This window comes from Ranitomeya variabilis, chromosome 4, assembly GCF_051348905.1.
Source record: "Ranitomeya variabilis isolate aRanVar5 chromosome 4, aRanVar5.hap1, whole genome shotgun sequence".
In the NCBI taxonomy this organism is placed as follows: Eukaryota; Metazoa; Chordata; class Amphibia; order Anura; family Dendrobatidae; genus Ranitomeya; species Ranitomeya variabilis.
Genome location: NC_135235.1, coordinates 226,362,663 through 226,383,678, shown reverse-complemented (window position 1 = coordinate 226,383,678; position 21,016 = coordinate 226,362,663). Strand labels below are relative to the sequence as shown.

General features: G+C 40.9%; 1 protein-coding gene across 1 annotated transcript in view; it reads right to left on the bottom strand.

Annotated features, from left to right (window-relative positions):
• LOC143770461 (phospholipase A2 inhibitor NAI-like) overlaps positions 1 to 21,016 on the bottom strand; it is a 299,420-nt gene that overhangs the window by 17,400 nt on the left and 261,004 nt on the right. Inside the window, exon 2 of the mRNA XM_077260100.1 lies at positions 728 to 876. Coding sequence (XP_077116215.1) covers positions 728 to 779 — 52 coding nt within the window. The 5' untranslated portion in view covers positions 780 to 876. The remainder of the gene's footprint in view (positions 1 to 727; positions 877 to 21,016) is intronic.

Here is a 21,016-nt window from a genome sequence, read left to right as displayed (position 1 = left end):
AAAAGAGAGACAGACAAGAGCAAAAAAATGAAGTAGAAAAGAAAAAAAAGGAGTAAAAATGGAGAGGGAGAAAAAAGAAAGGAAGATATACAAGAAGGAAGAAATGGGAAAAAAAGAATAAAATAAAGAAAAAGGAAAAAAGAAGATAAAAAAGAATAATGAATAAAAAAGAAGGAGAGAGAGAAAAACTAAAAGAAAGGAGAAAGAAAAGAAGAAAGGGATGGAAGAAAGAAAGAAAGAAAGAAAGAAAGAAAGAAAGAAAGAAAGAAAGAAAGAAAGAAAGAAAGAAAGAGAGGAAGGAATTAAGGAAGTAAGGAAAGAAAGCATGAAAAAAAAGAATGAAGGAGGGAAGGAAGGAAGGAAGGAAGGAAAGAAAGTATGAAAGAAAGGAAGAAAGAAAAAAGGAAAGAAAGAAAGAAAGAATGAATGAAAGAAAGAAAGAAAGAAAGAAAGAAAGAAAGAAAGAAAGAAAGAAAGAAAGAAGGAAAGAAAGAAGGAAAGAAGGAAATAAAGAAAAGGAGGAAGGAATTGAGGAAGTAAGGAAAGAAAGAATGAAAAAAAGGAATGAAGGAGAGAAGGAAGGAATGAAGCAAAAAAGAAAGAAAGGAAGGAAAGACAGAAAGAAGGACGAAGGAAGGAAGGGAGGAAGGAAGTAAAACCAGCTGGGATAATATATAAACAATTAAATTAATAAATAAATTAATTACTAAAAAAATAAATAAAGTACCGGTTCTTCCAAGAGCTGAAATGAGGCAGAGCAATGTCCACACTGAGGCCATCTCCGCTGTCCTCAGTGACTGCTCACCCCAGTGTAGACCCCCAACAGTTTAAGAATGGTAATGACCTTATTTATGGAGGGGAGAGATCAACAAAGGTCTGGAGGGAAGGAAGGAGGGAGGGGGAAAATGACCAATTAGTGACAGTATATAGGTGGATATGGGAAAGAAGTGTTAAAATGTAGAAACCTTTTTATTTACGGATCTACAGATTTCTTTTACAAAATAATAGAACCTTTAAATAATCTTAAAAGGCAATTAATGCTTCAAAAAATAGATGAGAAAATATTGATGACAAAGTCTGATGAGATATTTACAGTCAGATCGGGATGTTTAATAAATATTCTATTTATTCAGCTATAACCAGGTCATGTAATATCACGGATCATTATAAAGCCACTTTTCTCTGAAGTTTTGTAATTTGAATACATTTGATCAAAGACTGACACCAAGTCTGATCAATCCAGACAATAAACCTCTAAAACCTCTGTGGAATCTTGTTTCTTCACTGTTTAATGCCACTCTCTAAAGAAGGGAGCTTGTAACAATTTTTGCCATTCCTAAATCTGAGGCAATTAGTTATTTTTCTATTTGTTATTAGTATTTTTGGCTATCGCTTATAAAATCTTTATTCCCCTAAGGGAAATTACAGTACAGCCATGACGCAAGGGGGTCATGTCACTATATCAATATACAAAAACTAGTAATTTACACCCCCAAAAAATAAATAAATAAAATAAATAAAACATAATTAATAATATACATTGAAAATAATAATGATAATACAAAAATCAGATTATTTATTTTAAATATTATTGATCGTTATAGAAGGAGGGAGGCAGAGGAAATCCATTTTCTTCACATCTCTGAGAACGTTCCTAAAGAAATAGGAAGTCAATAGAAACATTAGGTGGAGCAGACAGTGAAGAAAACACACAGGAAGTGTCACCCAGGTGTCAAGAGACTCAGAACATAGAGACCCTTTGTCTCTGTAACTGTGGAGCTCGGAATCCCCCAGACTCATACAGGAGACACCAGCTTGTGTTGTAGATGTTCCATGAAGTCCATGAAGATGTTTGGATTTAACACTGAAGCCCCTCTTATCTGCAGAAGTGGTCTTAGGGTACCGTCACACAGTGCAATTTTCATCGCTACGACGGTACGATTCGTGACGTTCTAGCGATATCGTTACGATATCGCAGTGTCTGACACGCAGCAGCGATCAGGGACCCTGCTGAGAATCGTACGTCGTAGCAGATCGTTTGGAACTTTCTTTCGTCGCTTGATCACCCGCTGACATCGCTGGATCGTTGTGTGTGACACCGATCCAACGATGCGTTCGCTTGTAACCAGGGTAAACATCAGGTAACTAAGCGCAGGGCCGCACTTAGTAACCCGATGTTTACCCTGGTTACCAGCGTAAACGTAAAAAAAACAAACAGTGCATACTTACATTCCGGTGTCTGTCCCCCGGCGTCTCAGCTTCTCTGCACTGTGAGCGCCTGCCGGCCGGAAAGCGAGCACAGCGGTGACGTCACTGCTCTGCTTTCCGGCTATGGCGCTTACACAGTGCAGAGAAGCTGAGACGCCGGGGGACAGACACCGGAATGTAAGTATGTACTGTTTGTTTTTTTTACGTTTACGCTGGTAACCAGGGTAAACATCGGGTTACTAAGCGCGGCCCTGCGCTTAGTAACCCGATGTTTACCCTGGTTACCCGGGGACTTCGGCATCGCTCCAGCGCCGTGATTGCAAAGTGTGACCGCAGTCTACGACGCTGGAGCGATAATGATACAACGCTGCGATGTCACGGATCGTGCCGTCGTAGCGATGAAAATGGCACTGTGTGACGGTACCCTTAAGGCAAACTAAACAAATGGTCCCAAGAAGGAAGAAACCCCAAGAAAGAGGCGACATATAAACCTTATCTGTGGGCATCAAAGAGCAATGATGATATGAGCGGGCGATAAATAACATCACATTAGTTACATGGGTTATAGCAATATTATTACGCCCCGAATAGCTGCAGTGTGTGGGGGAGGGGAGAGGGAAGGATAAGCAGCATTACATGGCAGAATGAGAGTGAGGGATACATGGACAGACACAAAGATACAGTACATGTGTGTATATATAGTCTGCATATGTAGGAGACAGATAGAAGATATAGATAATAGATAGATAGATAGATAGATAGATAGATAGATAGATAGATAATAGACAGATAGATAATAGATAGATAATAGATAGATAAATAGATAATACATAGATATATAGATAATAGATAATAGAAAGATAATAGATAGATGATGATAGATAGATAATAGACAGAAAGATAATAGATAGATGATAGATAATAGATAGAAAATAGATAGATAGATAGATAATAGATACAGTAAATAATAGATAGATGATAGATAGATAAGTAGAAACTGTAGATAGAACAAGAACATAATTCAGCACAGTCATCAGTGTTGCGCGAACAAGTTCTCTTGGGAAGACTGCCAAATATTTATGCAGGGATATAAAAAGAAAAATAGTGGCAACACTCCATGGATGAAAGGTCAAAGAAAGTAAGTGCATTTTTTCACAAGAGATGAAACTGTTCATCTGTACACAGCAGGCAGATACATAATAGATAGATACATCGATAGATAGATAGATAGATAGATAGATAGATAGATAGATAGATAGATAGATAGACAATAGATAGATAGAAAGACAGATAATAGATAGATAGAAAGATAGATGGATAGATAGATAAACAGATAATAGATAGATAATAGATAGATACAAAGATAAATAATAGATAATAGATAAATAATAGATAGATAATGTTAATAAATAATAGAAAGAAAATAGATGATAGATAATAGATAGATATTAGATAGATAGATCGATAAATGATAGATAATAGATAATAGATAGATAATAGATAGATAGATAGATAATAGATAGATAATAGATAGATTATAGCTAGACAATAGATAGATAATAGATAGATTATAAATAGATAGATAATAGATAGATAGATAGATAGATAGATAGATAGATAGATAGATAGATAAATAGATAGATACAGTAGATAGATAGATAGATAAATAGATAGATACAGTAGATAGATAACACTGGGGAACAATTTGAAAAAAAAATTCTGTTGAGTTAGGTTTTTGAGCTGATTTATACTAAAATTTGCATGCTGATTCCAAAAATGTAGTCAGTTTTTTTCTAGCACGTCAAGTTTTTCCTCCACAACTTACCTGCCAGAGAAGCACAATTGCACTGATATCTGTAATAAGACTTGTTATCTGATTACAATTCGACTCATATAGAGCTACGTGGCAACTTGTAAGAGTAGTCACAACTGAGACAGTGTGGTGAGAGGTGTGTGCAGCTCCCAATACGTCATAATTATCAATATCTTTACACAAAAAATTTATCATAGTAGGAATAAATAGGATTTGTGATAGCTTTTCTCTTTACATTGGGCGCTTAGTTGTAATTTATATATCTTTTATGATTTTTTTCTTTGTTAGTTTTCAAAGCTTGTAACTTTCCATCTCCGTGTTTTATTTACATATGTACATATTTCCTTTGTTTCAGATCATGCCTATTTCTTATATATTTCATTTTTCGTTCATATTTGTACTATTTAAAAAACAATAAAACACATTTTAGGTACAGTAGTTTACATATTTTTGAGAAGACAAAAATCCTATAGTTCAAAAACTTGACGTGATAGAGAAAAACTGAGATCATTTCTGGATTCAGCATCCAGAAATTAATTAAGAACAGTTGTCTGACCTAACTCTTAAAAAATTGTGTTCCTCAGTGTAATAGATAGATATATAGACAGGGGCGTAACTACCGCGGTCGCAGCGGTCGCCATTGCGACCGGGCCCCGCAGGTCAGGGGCCCCGGGCAGGCAGGTCTGAGCAGGGCCAGGCTGGCCATCGGGCACTTCTGGCAAATGCCAGAAGAGCCGATGCCAGTAGTGGGCCGCTGCACTGTTCCTCCCCCGGAACCCCCCCCAGTGCCGCCGCCGCCGCCGCCGCATTTAACTATACCGGCGTCTATGACACCGGTATAGTTCAATGCAATGATGGAGGAGAGAGCGTCTGCTGACGCCCCCTCTCCCATCATTCCCCGCTCTGCCTCTGACAGTACACTGCGGGTGCGCGATGACGTCATATCATCGCGCACCTGCAGTGTCCTGGGCAGACTGCAGCCGCCAGGAGCAGCGCGGGCAAAAGGAAAGGTGAGGAGAGTTTTTTTTTTTTTTTTCTTTTTAACCGGACTGTGGGGCCATTATCGGGGGGGGGGGGGGAGATGTGATGTGGGCTGTGCGGTATATACCCCTGTGCTGGCTGTGCTGTATATACCCCTGTGCTGGCTGTGCGGTATATACCCCTGTGCGGGCTCTGCTGTATATAACACTGTGCGGGCTCTGCTCTATATACCACTGTGCGGGCTCTGCTGTATATAACACTGTGCGGGCTGTGCTGTATATACCACTGTGCGGGCTCTGCTGTATATAACACTGTGCGGGCTGTGCGGTATATACCACTGTGCGGGCTGTGCTGTATATACCACTGTGCGGGCTGTGCTGTATATACCACTGTGCGGGCTCTGCTCTATATACCACTGTGCGGGCTGTGCTGTATATAACACTGTGCGGGCTGTGCTGTATATACCACTGTGCGGGCTGTGCTGGATATACCACTGTGCGGGCTGTGCTGGATATACCACTGTGCGGGCTGTGCTGGATATACCACTGTGCGGGCTGTGCTGGATATACCACTGTGCGGTCTGTGCTGGATATACCACTGTGCGGTCTGTGCTGGATATACCACTGTGCGGGCTGTGCTGGATATACCACTGTGCGGGCTGTGCTGGCACCCAACACCATGTTGCAGTGCAGGAGATTCCTGCAACAGTCCGAGGCGTATCTAGGGGAAGCGGGGCGGGGGAAGGTGGGGGGGTTGTGGGGGCGGGGGAAGGTGGGGGGGTAGGGGGGGGGCCCCATTTGGAAGTTCGCACCGGGGCCCATAACTTTGTAGTTACGCCACTGTATATAGATAATAGATAGATAGATAAATAATAGATAGATAATAGATAGATGATAGATGGATAGATAATGGATAGATAGATAGATAACAGATTGATAGATAACAGATAGAGAAATAATAGATAGATACATAGATAGATAGATAGATAATAGATAGATAGATAGATAGATAGATAATAGATAGATGATAGATGGATAGATAGATAATATATAGATAGATAGATAATAGATAGATAGATAATAGATGTTAGATGGATAGATAGATGGATGAATAGATTGATAATAGATAGATGATAGATAGATAGATAGATAGATAGACAGACAGATAGATAGATAGATAGATAGATAGATAGATAGATAATAGATAGATAGACAGATAATAGATGGATAGATAGATAATAGATAGATAGATAGATAGATAGATAGATAACAGATAGATGATAGATAGATAGATAGATAGATAGACAGACAGACAGACAGACAGACAGACAGACAGATAGATAGATAGATAGATAGATAGATAGATAATAGATAGTCAGACAGGCTGGCAAGGGCCCATCATTAACATTTACTACATTACTCTCATTCACAAATTTGCCCTCGTTTCCATATATCATCTACTATATAATTGTCTAAGGGTCACTTCCGTCTGTCTGTCCTTCTGTCTGTCTGTCACGGATATTCATTGGTCGCGGCCTCTGTCTGTCATGGAAATCCAAGTCGCTGATTGGTCGTGGCAAAACGCCCACGACAATTGCCACGACAAATCAGGGACGGGCACAGTCCGGCGGCAACATGGCCGCTCCTTCCTCCCCGCAGTCAGTGCCCGCTCCATACTCCCCTCCAGTCAATAATAGATAGATAGATAATAGATAGATAATAGATAGATAAATAGATAAATAGATAGATAGATAGATAATAGATAGATAATAGATAGCTAGATATTAGATAGATAGATAGATAGATAGATAATATATAGATAACAGATAGATAAATAATAGATAGATAACAGATAGATATATAGATAATAGATATATAGATAGATAGATAGATAGATAAATAATAGATAGATAATAGATAGATGATAGATGGATAGATAATGGATAGATAGATAACAGATAGATAGATAACAGATAGAGAAATAATAGATAGATAGATAATAGATAGATAATAGATAGATGATAGATGGATAGATAGATAGATAGATAATATATAGATAGATAGATAATAGATAGATAGATAATAGATGTTAGATGGATAGATAGATAGATGGATGGATAGATTGATAATAGATAGATGATAGATAGATAGATAGATAGATAGATAATAGATAGATGGATAGATAGATAGATAATAGAAAGATGATAGATAGATCAAAGTGGACAAAGAGCACCATGCGTGCTCGAAACAATTCCCCTGTTTCCCGGGGGCCAGTCCGAGCCTGTATGTGTCCATAAATAGACTATGGGGGAGATACGTTCTGTATTGTATTTGCTCTCGTATTGTAGCAGATATACTGTATATATATATATAACGCCGCACACATCTTGTTTATATGGAATGTGTAATTTGTTTCCTCTGGGTATAATCTCCCTCTTCCTGGTCATTTCAGGGAGATAAATACAATGTCCAGTAGTTTGTGGAAACTGTGTAGAATGAATTATGAAATGACGAATGATGAAAAGATATTCCACCAAATTATACTGTAGCTATGATGTCAAACATAATATATAATCTAACAGCATGCTGTAATTACGGCAGAGTCTATACATTATGCAGGATGAGAGCTGGACTCCGGCCAGGTGCAGATTCCACCAATGGTTACTGAGTTATAGACCACCTCAATGTTCTTGAGGTTTTCCTTCAGGTTCTCGGGTTCCTTCACAAACTCCATTAACAGACTGAGAGTTACTTGGGTACAGACGATGTGAAGGAATTACATTGTGACTGATCTCAGTACAGTGCTGTGCAATATGTTGGTGCTATCCAGTGTAAGCGACTGCAAATGTTTCTGATCTGCACATCTACTATATAATCGTCTAATTCTGTCTGTTTGTCTGTAATGGAAATCCCGTGTCGCTGATTGGTCACGCCAGCCGCCCGTGACCAATCAGCGACAGGCGCAGTCCAGCCGTAGTTCAGTCATGTTTACTGAGCAAGTTCTGTCAGTCACAGTGCCACGTAGTTCAGTCACATTTACTGAACAAGTTCTGTCAGTCACAGTGCGACATAGTTCACTCACGTTTACTGAATAAGTTCTGTCAGTCACAGTGCCACGTAGTTCACTCATATTTACTGAACAAGTTCTGTCAGTCACAGTGCGACATAGTTCACTCACGTTTACTGAATAAGTTCTGTCAGTCACAGTGTGACGTAGTTCACTCATATTTACTGAACAAATTCTGTCAGTCACAGTGCCACGTAGTTTAGTCACATTTACTGAACAAGTTCAGTCAGTGTTGTGAATTTACTTTTTGGCTCCCTCTAGTGGCTACTGGTGATTTGACTCTGGGTTTGTCAGTCATTCCTTTTATGCTCACCTGGGTCGTTAGGTCAGGGGTGTTGCTATATAAGCTCCCTGGACCTTCAGTTCAATGCCTGGCAACGTTGATATCAGAGCTAATCTGTAGTGCTCTTGTCTACTGATCCTGGTTCCTGCTTGATTAAGCTAAGTCTGCTTTTTTGCTTTTTGCAATTCGTTATTGTTTGCATTTTTTGTCCAGCTTGTATATTATCTGTATCCTGACCTTGCTGGAAGCTCTAGGGCGGCTGGTGTTCTCCCCCCGGGCCGTTAGACGGTTCGGGGGTTCTTGAATCTCCAGCGTGGATTTTTGATAGGGTTTTTGTTGACCATATAAGTTATCTTACTATATTCTGCTATTAGTAAGTGGGCCTCTCTGTGCTAAACCTAGTTCATCTCTGTGTTTGTCATTTCCTCTTACCTCACCGTTATTATTTGTGGGGGGCTTGTATCCTACTTTTGGGGTCCTTTCTCTGGAGGCAAGAGAGGTCTTTGTTTTCCTCTTCTAGGGGTAGTTAGCTCTCCAGCTGGCGCGAGACATCTAGCGACCAACGTAGGCATGTTCCCCGGCTACTTCTAGGGTTGGCGTTAGGAGTAGATATATGGTCAACCCAGTTACCACTGCCCTATGAGCTGGATTTTTGTACTTTGCAGACTTGCTGATATCTCTGAGACCCTCGCCATTGGGGTCATAACAGTTTGCCAGGCCAGTACTAAATGTTAAATGCATTGCAGAAGTGGGATTATAAGAAAGAAAGTTCTGAGTTTTTTTTTCTCTCTCTCATTTTTTTTTTTTCTTTTCCCCTTTACCTTTGAGTGGCTTGTGATTGCTGCAGACATGAATGTCCAGACCTTGATTACAAGTGTGGACCAGCTTGCTGCTCGTGTGCAGGGCATACAAGATTATGTTACCAGAAATCCTAGGTCTGAACCTAAGATACCGATTCCTGAACTGTTTTCCGGAGACCGATTTAAGTTTAGAAATTTCAGGAATAATTGTAAATTGTTTTTGTCCCTGAGACCCTGTTCCTCTGGAGACTCCGCTCAGCAAGTGAAAATTGTTATTTCTTTTTTACGGGGCGACCCTCAGGATTGGGCTTTCTCGCTGGCGCCAGGAGATCCGGCATTGGCTGATATTGATGCGTTTTTTCTGGCGCTCGGTTTGCTTTATGAGGAACCCAATCTTGAGATTCAGGCAGAAAAAGCCTTGCTGGCTATGTCTCAGGGCCAGGACGAGGCTGAGGTGTATTGCCAAAAATTTCGGAAATGGTCCGTGCTGACCCAGTGGAACGAGTGTGCATTGGCTGCAAATTTTAGAAATGGCCTTTCTGAAGCCATTAAGAATGTGATGGTGGGTTTTCCCATTCCCACAGGTCTGAATGATTCCATGGCCCTGGCGATTCAAATTGACCGGCGGTTGCGGGAGCGCAAAACCGCAAATTCCCTCATGGTGTTATCTGAACAGGCACCTGATTTAATGCAATGTGATAGAATCCTGACTAGAAATGAGCGGAAAATTCATAGACGCCAGAATGGCTTGTGTTACTACTGTGGTGATTCTGCACATGTTATCTCAGCATGCTCTAAGCGTCTTACTAAGGTTGTTAGTCCTGTCGCCATTGGTAATTTGCAACCTAAGTTCATTCTATCTGTAACTTTGATTTGCTCACTGTCATCGTATCCTGTCGTGGCGTTTGTAGATTCAGGTGCTGCCGTGAGTCTTATGGATCTGTCATTTGCCAAGCGTTGCGGTTTTGTTCTTGAGCCATTAGAAAATCCTATCCCTCTTAGGGGTATTGACGCTACGCCATTGGCAGAAAATAAGCCGCAGTTTTGGACACAGGTTACCATGTGCATGACTCCTGAACATCGGGAGGTGATACGTTTTCTTGTTCTGCATAAGATGCATGATTTGGTTGTTTTGGGGTTGCCATGGTTACAGACCCATAATCCAGTCTTGGACTGGAAGGCAATGTCAGTGTCAAGTTGGGGCTGTCATGGAATTCATGGAGATTCCCTGCCCGTGTCTATTGCTACTTCTACGCCTTCGGAAGTTCCGGCGTATTTGTCTGATTATCAGGATGTCTTCAGCGAGTCTAGGTCAAGTGCATTGCCTCCTCATAGGGAATGTGACTGTGCAATAGATTTGATTCCAGGCAGTAAGTTTCCTAAGGGAAGACTGTTTAATCTGTCGGTACCTGAACATACCGCGATGCGTTCATATATCAAGGAGTCTCTGGAGAAGGGGCATATCCGTCCTTCTTCTTCCCCACTTGGTGCGGGATTCTTTTTTGTGGCTAAAAAGGACGGATCTTTGAGGCCTTGTATTGACCATCGGCTTTTGAATAAGATCACTGTCAAATTTCAGTATCCTTTGCCGTTGTTGTCAGACTTGTTTGCCCGGATTAAAGGTGCCAAGTGGTTCACCAAGATAGACCTTCGTGGTGCGTACAACCTTGTGCGCATTAAGCAAGGAGATGAATGGAAAACCGCATTCAATACACCCGAAGGTCATTTTGAGTACTTGGTGATGCCATTTGGGCTCTCTAATGCACCTTCAGTTTTTCAGTCCTTTATGCATGACATTTTCCGGAAGTATCTGGATAAATTTTTGATCGTTTATCTGGATGATATTCTGTTTTTTTCTGATGATTGGGACTCGCATGTGGAACAGGTCAGGATGGTTTTCAAGATTTTGCGTGAAAATTCTTTGTTTGTTAAAGGCTCAAAGTGTCTCTTTGGTGTACAGAAGGTTCCCTTTTTAGGGTTCATTTTTTCCCCTTCTGCTGTGGAGATGGACCCAGTCAAGGTTCGATCTATTCATGATTGGACTCAACCCTCGTCAGTTAAGAGTCTTCAGAAGTTCTTGGGTTTTGCTAACTTCTACCGTCGTTTTATCGCTAATTTTTCTAGCGTTGTTAAACCGTTGACGGATATGACCAAGAAAGGCTCTGATGTGGCTAACTGGGCTCCTGCTGCCGTGGAGGCTTTCCAGGAGTTGAAGCGCCGGTTTTCTTCAGCGCCTGTTTTGTGCCAGCCTGATGTCTCACTTCCCTTTCAGGTTGAAGTGGATGCTTCGGAGATTGGGGCAGGGGCCGTTTTGTCGCAGAGAGGCCCTGGTTGCTCTACTATGAGACCTTGTGCCTTTTTCTCTAGGAAGTTTTCGCCGGCAGAGCGAAATTATGATGTGGGCAATCGGGAGTTGTTGGCCATGAAGTGGGCATTTGAGGAGTGGCGTCATTGGCTCGAGGGTGCTAAGCATCGTGTGGTGGTCTTGACTGATCACAAAAATCTGATATACCTCGAGTCTGCTAAACGCCTGAATCCTAGACAGGCCCGCTGGTCATTGTTTTTCTCCCGTTTTGACTTTGTGGTTTCGTATTTACCAGGTTCTAAGAATGTGAAGGCTGATGCTCTGTCTAGGAGCTTTGTGCCTGATGCTCCTGGAGTCGCTGAACCTGTGGGTATTCTTAAGGAAGGAGTTATCCTGTCAGCTATTTCTCCAGATCTGCGACGTGTGTTGCAGAGATTTCAGGCTGGTAGGCCTGACTCTTGTCCACCTGACAGATTGTTTGTGCCTGCTAAATGGACCAGCAGAGTCATTTCCGAGGTTCATTCCTCAGTGTTGGCAGGGCACCCGGGAATTTTTGGCACCAGAGATCTGGTGGCCAGGTCCTTTTGTTGGCCTTCCTTGTCAAGAGATGTGCGGTCATTTGTGCAGTCCTGTGGTACTTGTGTTCGAGCTAAGTCTTGCTGTTCTCGTGCCAGCGGGTTGCTCTTGCCCTTGCCTGTCCCGAAGAGACCTTGGACACACATCTCTATGGATTTCATTTCAGATCTTCCGGTGTCTCAGGGCATGTCTGTCATCTGGGTGATATGTGATCGTTTCTCCAAGATGGTCCATCTGGTTCCTTTGCCCAAACTGCCTTCCTCTTCTGATCTGGTTCCTGTGTTCTTCCAGAACGTGGTTCGTTTGCACGGCATTCCTGAGAATATTGTGTCGGACAGAGGATCCCAGTTTGTTTCCAGGTTCTGGCGATCCTTTTGTGGTAGGATGGGCATAGATTTGTCGTTTTCGTCCGCTTTTCATCCACAGACTAACGGACAAACGGAACGAACTAATCAGACTCTGGAGGCGTATTTGAGGTGTTTTGTCTCTTCTGATCAGGATGATTGGGTGACCTTCTTGCCGTTGGCTGAATTTGCCCTTAATAATCGGGCTAGTTCTGCCACCTTGGTTTCGCCATTTTTCTGCAACTCTGGTTTCCACCCTCGTTTTTCCTCGGGACATGTGGAGCCTTCTGACTGTCCTGGGGTGGATTCTGTGGTGGATAGGTTGCAGCGGATCTGGAATCATGTGGTGGACAACTTGAAGTTGTCACAGGAGAAGGCTCAGCGTTTTGCCAACCGCCGCCGTGGTGTGGGTCCCCGACTTCGTGTTGGGGATTTGGTATGGCTGTCTTCTCGATTTGTTCCTATGAAGGTCTCCTCTCCCAAATTTAAGCCTCGATTCATTGGTCCTTACAAGATATTGGAGATCCTTAATCCTGTATCCTTTCGCCTGGATCTTCCGGTGTTGTTTGCCATTCACAACGTATTTCATAGGTCCTTGTTGCGGCGGTACGTTGTGCCTGTGGTTCCTTCTGCTGAGCCTCCTGCTCCGGTGTTGGTTGAGGGCGAGTTGGAGTACGTGGTGGAGAAGATCTTAGATTCTCGTCTCTCCAGGCGGAGGCTTCAGTACCTGGTCAAGTGGAAGGGCTATGGTCACGAGGATAATTCCTGGGTGGTCGCCTCTGATGTGCATGCGGCCGATTTAGTTCGTGCCTTTCACGCCGCTCATCCTGATCGCCCTGGTGGTCTTGGTGAGGGTTCGGTGACCCCTCACTAAGGGGGGGGTACTGTTGTGAATTTACTTTTTGGCTCCCTCTAGTGGCTACTGGTGATTTGACTCTGGGTTTGTCAGTCATTCCTTTTATGCTCACCTGGGTCGTTAGGTCAGGGGTGTTGCTATATAAGCTCCCTGGACCTTCAGTTCAATGCCTGGCAACGTTGATATCAGAGCTAATCTGTAGTGCTCTTGTCTACTGATCCTGGTTCCTGCTTGATTAAGCTAAGTCTGCTTTTTTGCTTTTTGCAATTCGTTATTGTTTGCATTTTTTGTCCAGCTTGTATATTATCTGTATCCTGACCTTGCTGGAAGCTCTAGGGCGGCTGGTGTTCTCCCCCCGGGCCGTTAGACGGTTCGGGGGTTCTTGAATCTCCAGCGTGGATTTTTGATAGGGTTTTTGTTGACCATATAAGTTATCTTACTATATTCTGCTATTAGTAAGTGGGCCTCTCTGTGCTAAACCTAGTTCATCTCTGTGTTTGTCATTTCCTCTTACCTCACCGTTATTATTTGTGGGGGGCTTGTATCCTACTTTTGGGGTCCTTTCTCTGGAGGCAAGAGAGGTCTTTGTTTTCCTCTTCTAGGGGTAGTTAGCTCTCCGGCTGGCGCGAGACATCTAGTGACCAACGTAGGCATGTTCCCCGGCTACTTCTAGGGTTGGCGTTAGGAGTAGATATATGGTCAACCCAGTTACCACTGCCCTATGAGCTGGATTTTTGTACTTTGCAGACTTGCTGATATCTCTGAGACCCTCGCCATTGGGGTCATAACAGTCAGTTACAGTGCCACGTAGTTCAGTCATGTTTACTGAACAAGTTCTGTCAGTCACAGTGCCACATAGTTCAGTCACGTTTACTGAACAAGTTCTATCAGGAGCAAGTTCTGTCAGTCACAGTGTGACATAGTTCACTCACTTTTACTGAATAAGTTCTGTCAGTCACAGTGTGAAGTAGTTCACTCATGTTTACTGAACAAGTTCTGTCAGTCACAGTGCCACGTAGTTCAGTCACTTTTACTGAACACGTTCTGTCAGGAACAAGTTCTGTCAGGAACAAGTTCTATCAGTCACAGTGCCACATAGTTCAGTCACTTTTACTGAACACGTTCTGTTTAGGAACAAGTTCTGTCAGGAACAAGTTCTGTCAGTCACAGTGCCACGTAGTTCAGTCACATTTACTGAACACGTTCTGTCAGTCACAGTGCGACATAGGTCACTCACGTTTACTGAACACGTTCAGTCAGTCACAGTGCGACATAGTTCAGTCATATTCACTGAACACGTTCTATCAGTCAGAATATTCTAGAATACCCGATGCGTTAGAATCGGGCCACCATCTAGTACAATAACAAGACACTAGGTGGCAATATAAAACAGAAAGTTTTAATCCTATTTGGTAACCTTCACATTTGCGTTGTTGGGCGCAGTGTCGGCGACGCAACCAACAACGCATGTACACAATGCAGCGTTTTGCGACGCATGTGTTGTCATAAGATAGTAAAGATCAGGAATTTCAGCGCATGGAAAATGCTTCATGTAGCGTCCTCTGCGCCCTGTCTTGTGCGTCAATATGACGCATGCGTCGTAAAACGCATTACAACGCATTCCGGCGCATGTCCATGCGCTCCCAATGTTAAAGATAGGGGCGCATGACGCATGCATCGGTATCCGTCGACGACGCTGCGCCCAACAACGCAAATGTGAACGTAGCCTTTATTAAACTTTTTTCATTTTTTATTTAATTTGGTGTCATTAATTTTAGCTGAGGGTTGCAACTCCCTGTTGTGGTTTGCCTGGCTGGTTATAGAAAATACAGGGGAAGCCATACCATTTTTTTTCAGTTATTTATTTATAATGCAGGCAACGGGTGATGAATTAGCCGCCGCCTGCTGTCACTGCTACTAGCGGCAGCAGGTGTAGGCTAATGGAGTAATATTCCCATCAGCCGCCGCCTTCTGTTATTGTTCTCACTACAATAACTCTCTCAGCATTATCCTCTGCTCGCTTTGATCACCGGCAGAGCAGGGGAAAGATGATGAGAGCCGCTTTCAGCGCCAGGGAACAGTGCTTACTGAACCGCAGCTTCTCAGGCACTGGGTCCCACTGTGTCATCCATGTGCACATGTGCAGGACGATTTGAGGCCCGTAATGCCGGTAAAAAATGGACATGTCTACGTGTGAGTCACATGGACACATGGTCCGTAGAAACACACGCACATGTGCACAGCAACGTAGATTTCAATGTTTCTACTTGTGCAATTTTCTCTTGTACGTATCACCACTAGTGTTGAGCATTCCGATACCGCAAGTATCGGGTATCGGCCGATATTTGCTGTATCGGAATTCCGATACTGAGATCCGATACTTTTGTGGTATCGGGAATCGGTATCGAGATCGATATTAATGTGCAAAATAAAGAATAAAGATAAAAAATATTGATATACTCACCCTCTGACGCACCCTGGTTGTAACCGCAAGCCTCCGTTCATAAGAATGAGCGCTTGAAAGTCCTTAGATGACGTCGCGGCCTGTGATTGGTCGCGGAGCGGTCACGTGACCGCAATGCGACCAATCACAAGCCGTGACGTCATCTAAGGTCTTTCAAGCACTTGAAAGACCTTAGATGACGTCACGGCTTGTGATTGGTCACGTTGCGGTCACGTGACCGCTCAGCAACCAATCACAGGCCGCGACGTCATCTAAGGACTTTCAAGCGCCCATTCTTATGAACGGAGGCTGGCGGTTACAACCAGGGCGCGTCAGAGGGTGAGTATATAAATATTTTTTTATTTTTATTCTTTATTTTACACATTAATATGGATCCCAGGGCCTGAAAGGGAGTTTCCTCTCCTTCAGACCCTGGGAACCATCAGGATACCTTCCGATACTTGGTGTCCCATTGACTTGTATTGGTATCGGGTATCGGTATCGGCGATATCCGATACTTTTCGGGTATCGGCCGATACTATCCGATACCGATACTTTCAAGTATCGGACGGTATCGCTCAACACTAATCACGACATGTACTGGAGACATGGAAGTGTGAAAGAGCCCTCAGTAAACTCTTCCCTCTGTCCAACCGCTACACTGATGCCTCCACTCTGATCCAGTATTACAGTAGTTATATTCTTGCACATAGGGACAGAATTATAGTAGTTATAGTCTTGTACATAGAAGCAGTATTATAGTAGATATATTCTTGTACATAGGGGCTGTATTATAGTAGTTATATTCTTGTAAATAGGAGCAGTATTACAGTGGTTATATTCTTGTACATAGGAGCAGAATTATAGTAGTTATATTCTTGTAGATAGGGGCAGTATTATTGTAGTTATATTCTTGTACATAGAAGCAGTATTATAGTAGTTATATTCTTGTACATAGGGGCAGTATTATAGTAGTTATATTCTTGTACATAGAAGCAGTATTATAGTAGATATATTCTTGTACATAGGGGCTGTATTATAGTAGTTATATTCTTGTAAATAGGAGCAGTATTACAGTGGTTATATTCTTGTACATAGGAGCAGAATTATAGTAGTTATATTCTTGTAGATAGGGGCAGTATTATTGTAGTTATATTCTTGTACATAGAAGCAGTATTATAGTAGTTATATTCTTGTACATAGGGGCAGTATTATAGTAGTTATATTCTTGTACATGGGGCAGTATTATAGTAGTTATATTCTTGTACATAGCAGCAGTATTGTAGTAGTTATATTCTTGTACATAGGAGCAGTATTATAGTAGATATATTCTTGTACGTAGGGACAGTATTATAGTAGTCATATTCTTATACATAGGAGCCATATTATAATACTTATATTCTTGTACATAGGAGCCGTACTATGATACTTATATTCTTGTACATAGGGGGCAGTATTATAGTAGTTGTATTCTTGTACATAGGAGCAGTATTATAGCAGTTTTTTTTACATAGGGGCAGTATTATAGTAGTTAAATTTTGTACATAAGGGGCAGTATTATAGTAGTAGATATTTTCTTGTACATAGAGGCAATATTATAGTAGTTATATTCCTGTACATAGGGGCAGTATTATAGTGGTTATATTCTTGAATGTAGGGGGGCAGTATTATAGTAGTTCTATTCTTGTACATAGGGGCAGTATTATAGCAGTTATATTCTTGTACATAGGGGCAGTATTATAGTAGTTATATTCTTGTACGTAGGGGCAGTTTTATAGCAGTTATACTCTTGTACATAGGGGCAGTATTATAGTAGTTATATTCCTGTACATAGGAGCAGTATTATAGTAGTTATATTCTTGTACACAGGAGCAGTATTAAAGTAGTTATATTCTTGTAAATAGGGGCAGTATTATAGTAGTTTTATTCTTGTACGTAGGGGCAGTATTGTAGCAGTTATATTCCTGTACATAGGAGCAGTATTATAGTAGTTATATTCCTGTACATAGGGGATAGTAATATAGTAGTTATATTCTTATACATAGGGGTTGTATTACAGTAGTTATTTTCTTGTACATAGGAATCAGAATTGTGGTAGTTATATTCTTGCACATAGGAGCAGTATTACAGTAGTTATTTTCTTGTACATAGGGTGCAGGATTATAGTAGTTATATTCTTGTACATAGGGGCAGTATTATAGTAGTTATATTTTTGTAATGTACATAGGAGCAGTATTATAGTAGTTATATTCTTGTACATAGGGACAGTATTATAGTAATTATATTCTTGTACATAGGGGCAGTATTATATTGGTTATATTCCTCTACATAGATGCAGTATTATAGTAGTTATATTCTTGTACATAGGAGCAGTATTATAGTAGTTATATTCTTGTACATAGGAGCAGTAATATAGCAGTTATATTCTTATACATAGGGACAATATTATAGTAGTTATATTTTTGTACATAGGGGCAGTATTATATAAATTATATTCTTGTACATAGGGGCAGTATTATGGTGGTTATATTCCTCTACACAGATGCAGTATTATAGTAGTTATATTCTTGTACATAGGAGCAGTATTATAGTAGTTATATTCGTGTACATAGGAGCAGTATTATAGTAGTTATATTCTTGTACATAGGGGCAGTATTATAGTAGTTATATTCTTGTACATAGGGATCAGTATTATAGCAGTTATATTCTTGTACATAGGAGCAGTATTATAGTAGTTATATTCTTGTACATAGGGGCAGTATTATAGTAGTTATATTCTTGTACATAGGGATCAGTATTATAGCAGTTATATTCTTGTACATAGGAGCAGTATTATAGTAGTTATATTCTTGTACATAGGGGCAGTATTATAGTAGTTATATTCTTGTACATACGGGCAGTATTATAGTAGTGATATTCTTGTACATAGGAGCAGTATTATAATATTTAAATTCTCTTACATAGGGTCAGTATTACATTATGTATTCTTGTACTCAGTATTATATTATGTATTCTTGTACTATGCATTATTACATTTGCCATACAGCGTTTTTGTAATTTACGACAGTGATGCTGTATTTCCTGTTACCAGAACAATGATTTTTAGCTTTCAAAGACATATATTTTTGCCTTGTAATAAGGATTTGTTAATGTGTTCTGTGGACAGATGTAATAAAGAACAAAGCATAGAAATGTCCATTATACTGGAGATTTTTGTATTTTCTTCTCCAAGATTTTGATCATTTTGTAGAGAGGAAAATTAAGTCCGGTGGAGTCTTCTCCTTGTCACAATGAGAAGTTCTCTTTCATTTTCCGTCATTGTTTAGACTTGAGGATTTATAGAACAATCTTTGATTGTCAATGTGAGGAAATCTAATGATTAGTCTGGAGCCTCCACCTTGTGCCTCACTCATCAGCACCAGGACACTTTCCTTCCCATTTTGCTACATCATTTTTAGTCACTCATCAGCATCTCCGATATTTCCATAACTAGAAGGTTCTCTGCCCCTCACTGAGCGGAAGGTCCTAAAGAATTATCCTGTATTGATTTTACTGTGATATCAATTAATAGTTTATTGCACACACCAAGTTGTATCACCCTAGGATATATTATATTATTATATGGAGCCTTTATGTTCTTGATAAACCAGTTTTACCAAAGATGATTGCAATAAAAGACTATTAGTGATATACAGTGGGGGAAATAAGTATTTGATCCTTTGCTGATTTTGTACGTTTGCCCACTGACAAAGACATGAACAGTCTATAATTTTAAGGGTAGGTTCATTTTAACATTGAGAGATAGAATATCACAATAAAATCACATTGTATAAAATATATAAATGTATTTGCATTTTGCAGTGAGGAATAAGTATTTGACCCCCTACCAACCATTAGGAGTTCTAGCTCCTATAGACCAGTTAGACGCTCCTAATCAACTCGTTCCCTGCATTACAGACAGCTGTCTTACATAGTCACCATTATAAAAGACTCCTGTCCACAGACTCAATTAATCAGTCAGACTCTAACCTCTACAACATGGGCAAGACTAAAGAGCTCTTTAAGGATGTCAGGGACAAGATCATAGACCTGCACAAAGCTACAATGGGCTATAAAACCATAAGTAAGACGCTGGGTGAGAAGGAGACAACTGTTGGTGCAATAGTAAGAAAATGGAAGATATACAAAATGACTGTGAATCAACATCGATCTGGGGCACTATGCAAAATCTCACCTCGTGGGGTGTCCCTGATCATGAGGAAGGTGAGAGATCAGCCTAAAACTACACGGGGGGAACTTGTTAATGATCTCAAGGCAGCTGGGACCACAGTCACCAAGAAAACCATTGGTAACACATTACACCATAAAGATTTATGCACCTGCAGTGCCGGCAAGGTCCCCCTGCTCAAGAATATAATGAGAACAATAAACAAGGAGCGCAAATGTGTGAAACCTGGTGATTAAGTGGATTATCAAACAGGGGCCAAGTGGCCACTCACCTAATGGGGTTGTGCACCCCTGCACAACTCCATTTTGCACTTGAAGGATCCCCGAGGAGCGTTGGAGACTGCCGTGCACCGCCGCTGCTGGCCAGCACCTCCGGGTTCTGGTCATGTGATCAGGGAACAGGATGCGCATCACTGCAGGTCCTTAAGCTGGGAAGTGTGGATCCAGTATTGCCCGGACACCTCAGGTCCTTAAGCTTCTCAATGGAAATGACTGCGCTCATAGCTGCTCCTGCCGCAAACCCTCAGGAGGAGGGATATATAATGATGAAGGAGAAAAAGTTGTAGCGGTCTGTGGAGCGCTGAGATAAGGGATAATTATAGGGACAGCAATCTGGTTAACAAACCTTTATTAGCCCTTCGATCTCCACAACGTGTTTCGATAGCATAACGCTCTCTTCATCAGGTAGTACAAAGGGAATAAACAAGGAAATGACATCATTATAGGGGAGGTACATAAGGGATTGGTTAAGAGTCATGACTTCAAAACACCATTCATATGCCAATTAAAAACAGAAACAAACACAAACATGAAATGAGATATAAAAATGATATATAAAAAGCGAGAAACATCATAAAATGGAAAACACAATAAGTAACTGTTAAAAATGATAAATAAAAGATATATCATGGGGAGATTTTAAAAACTAAATATTCAAAAGCACATAAATAAAAATAATAACAATAAATGTAATGAATAACTGTATAAGCAGCAACAAGATAAATATGCCATTCTATAAATCTATTTACTGTATAAATAGATAATATTAAAAATGGTCACCTATTAGATAAGGATTACCAGCAAGTCTCCCATGCTGATAATTGCCCGGCCTAAA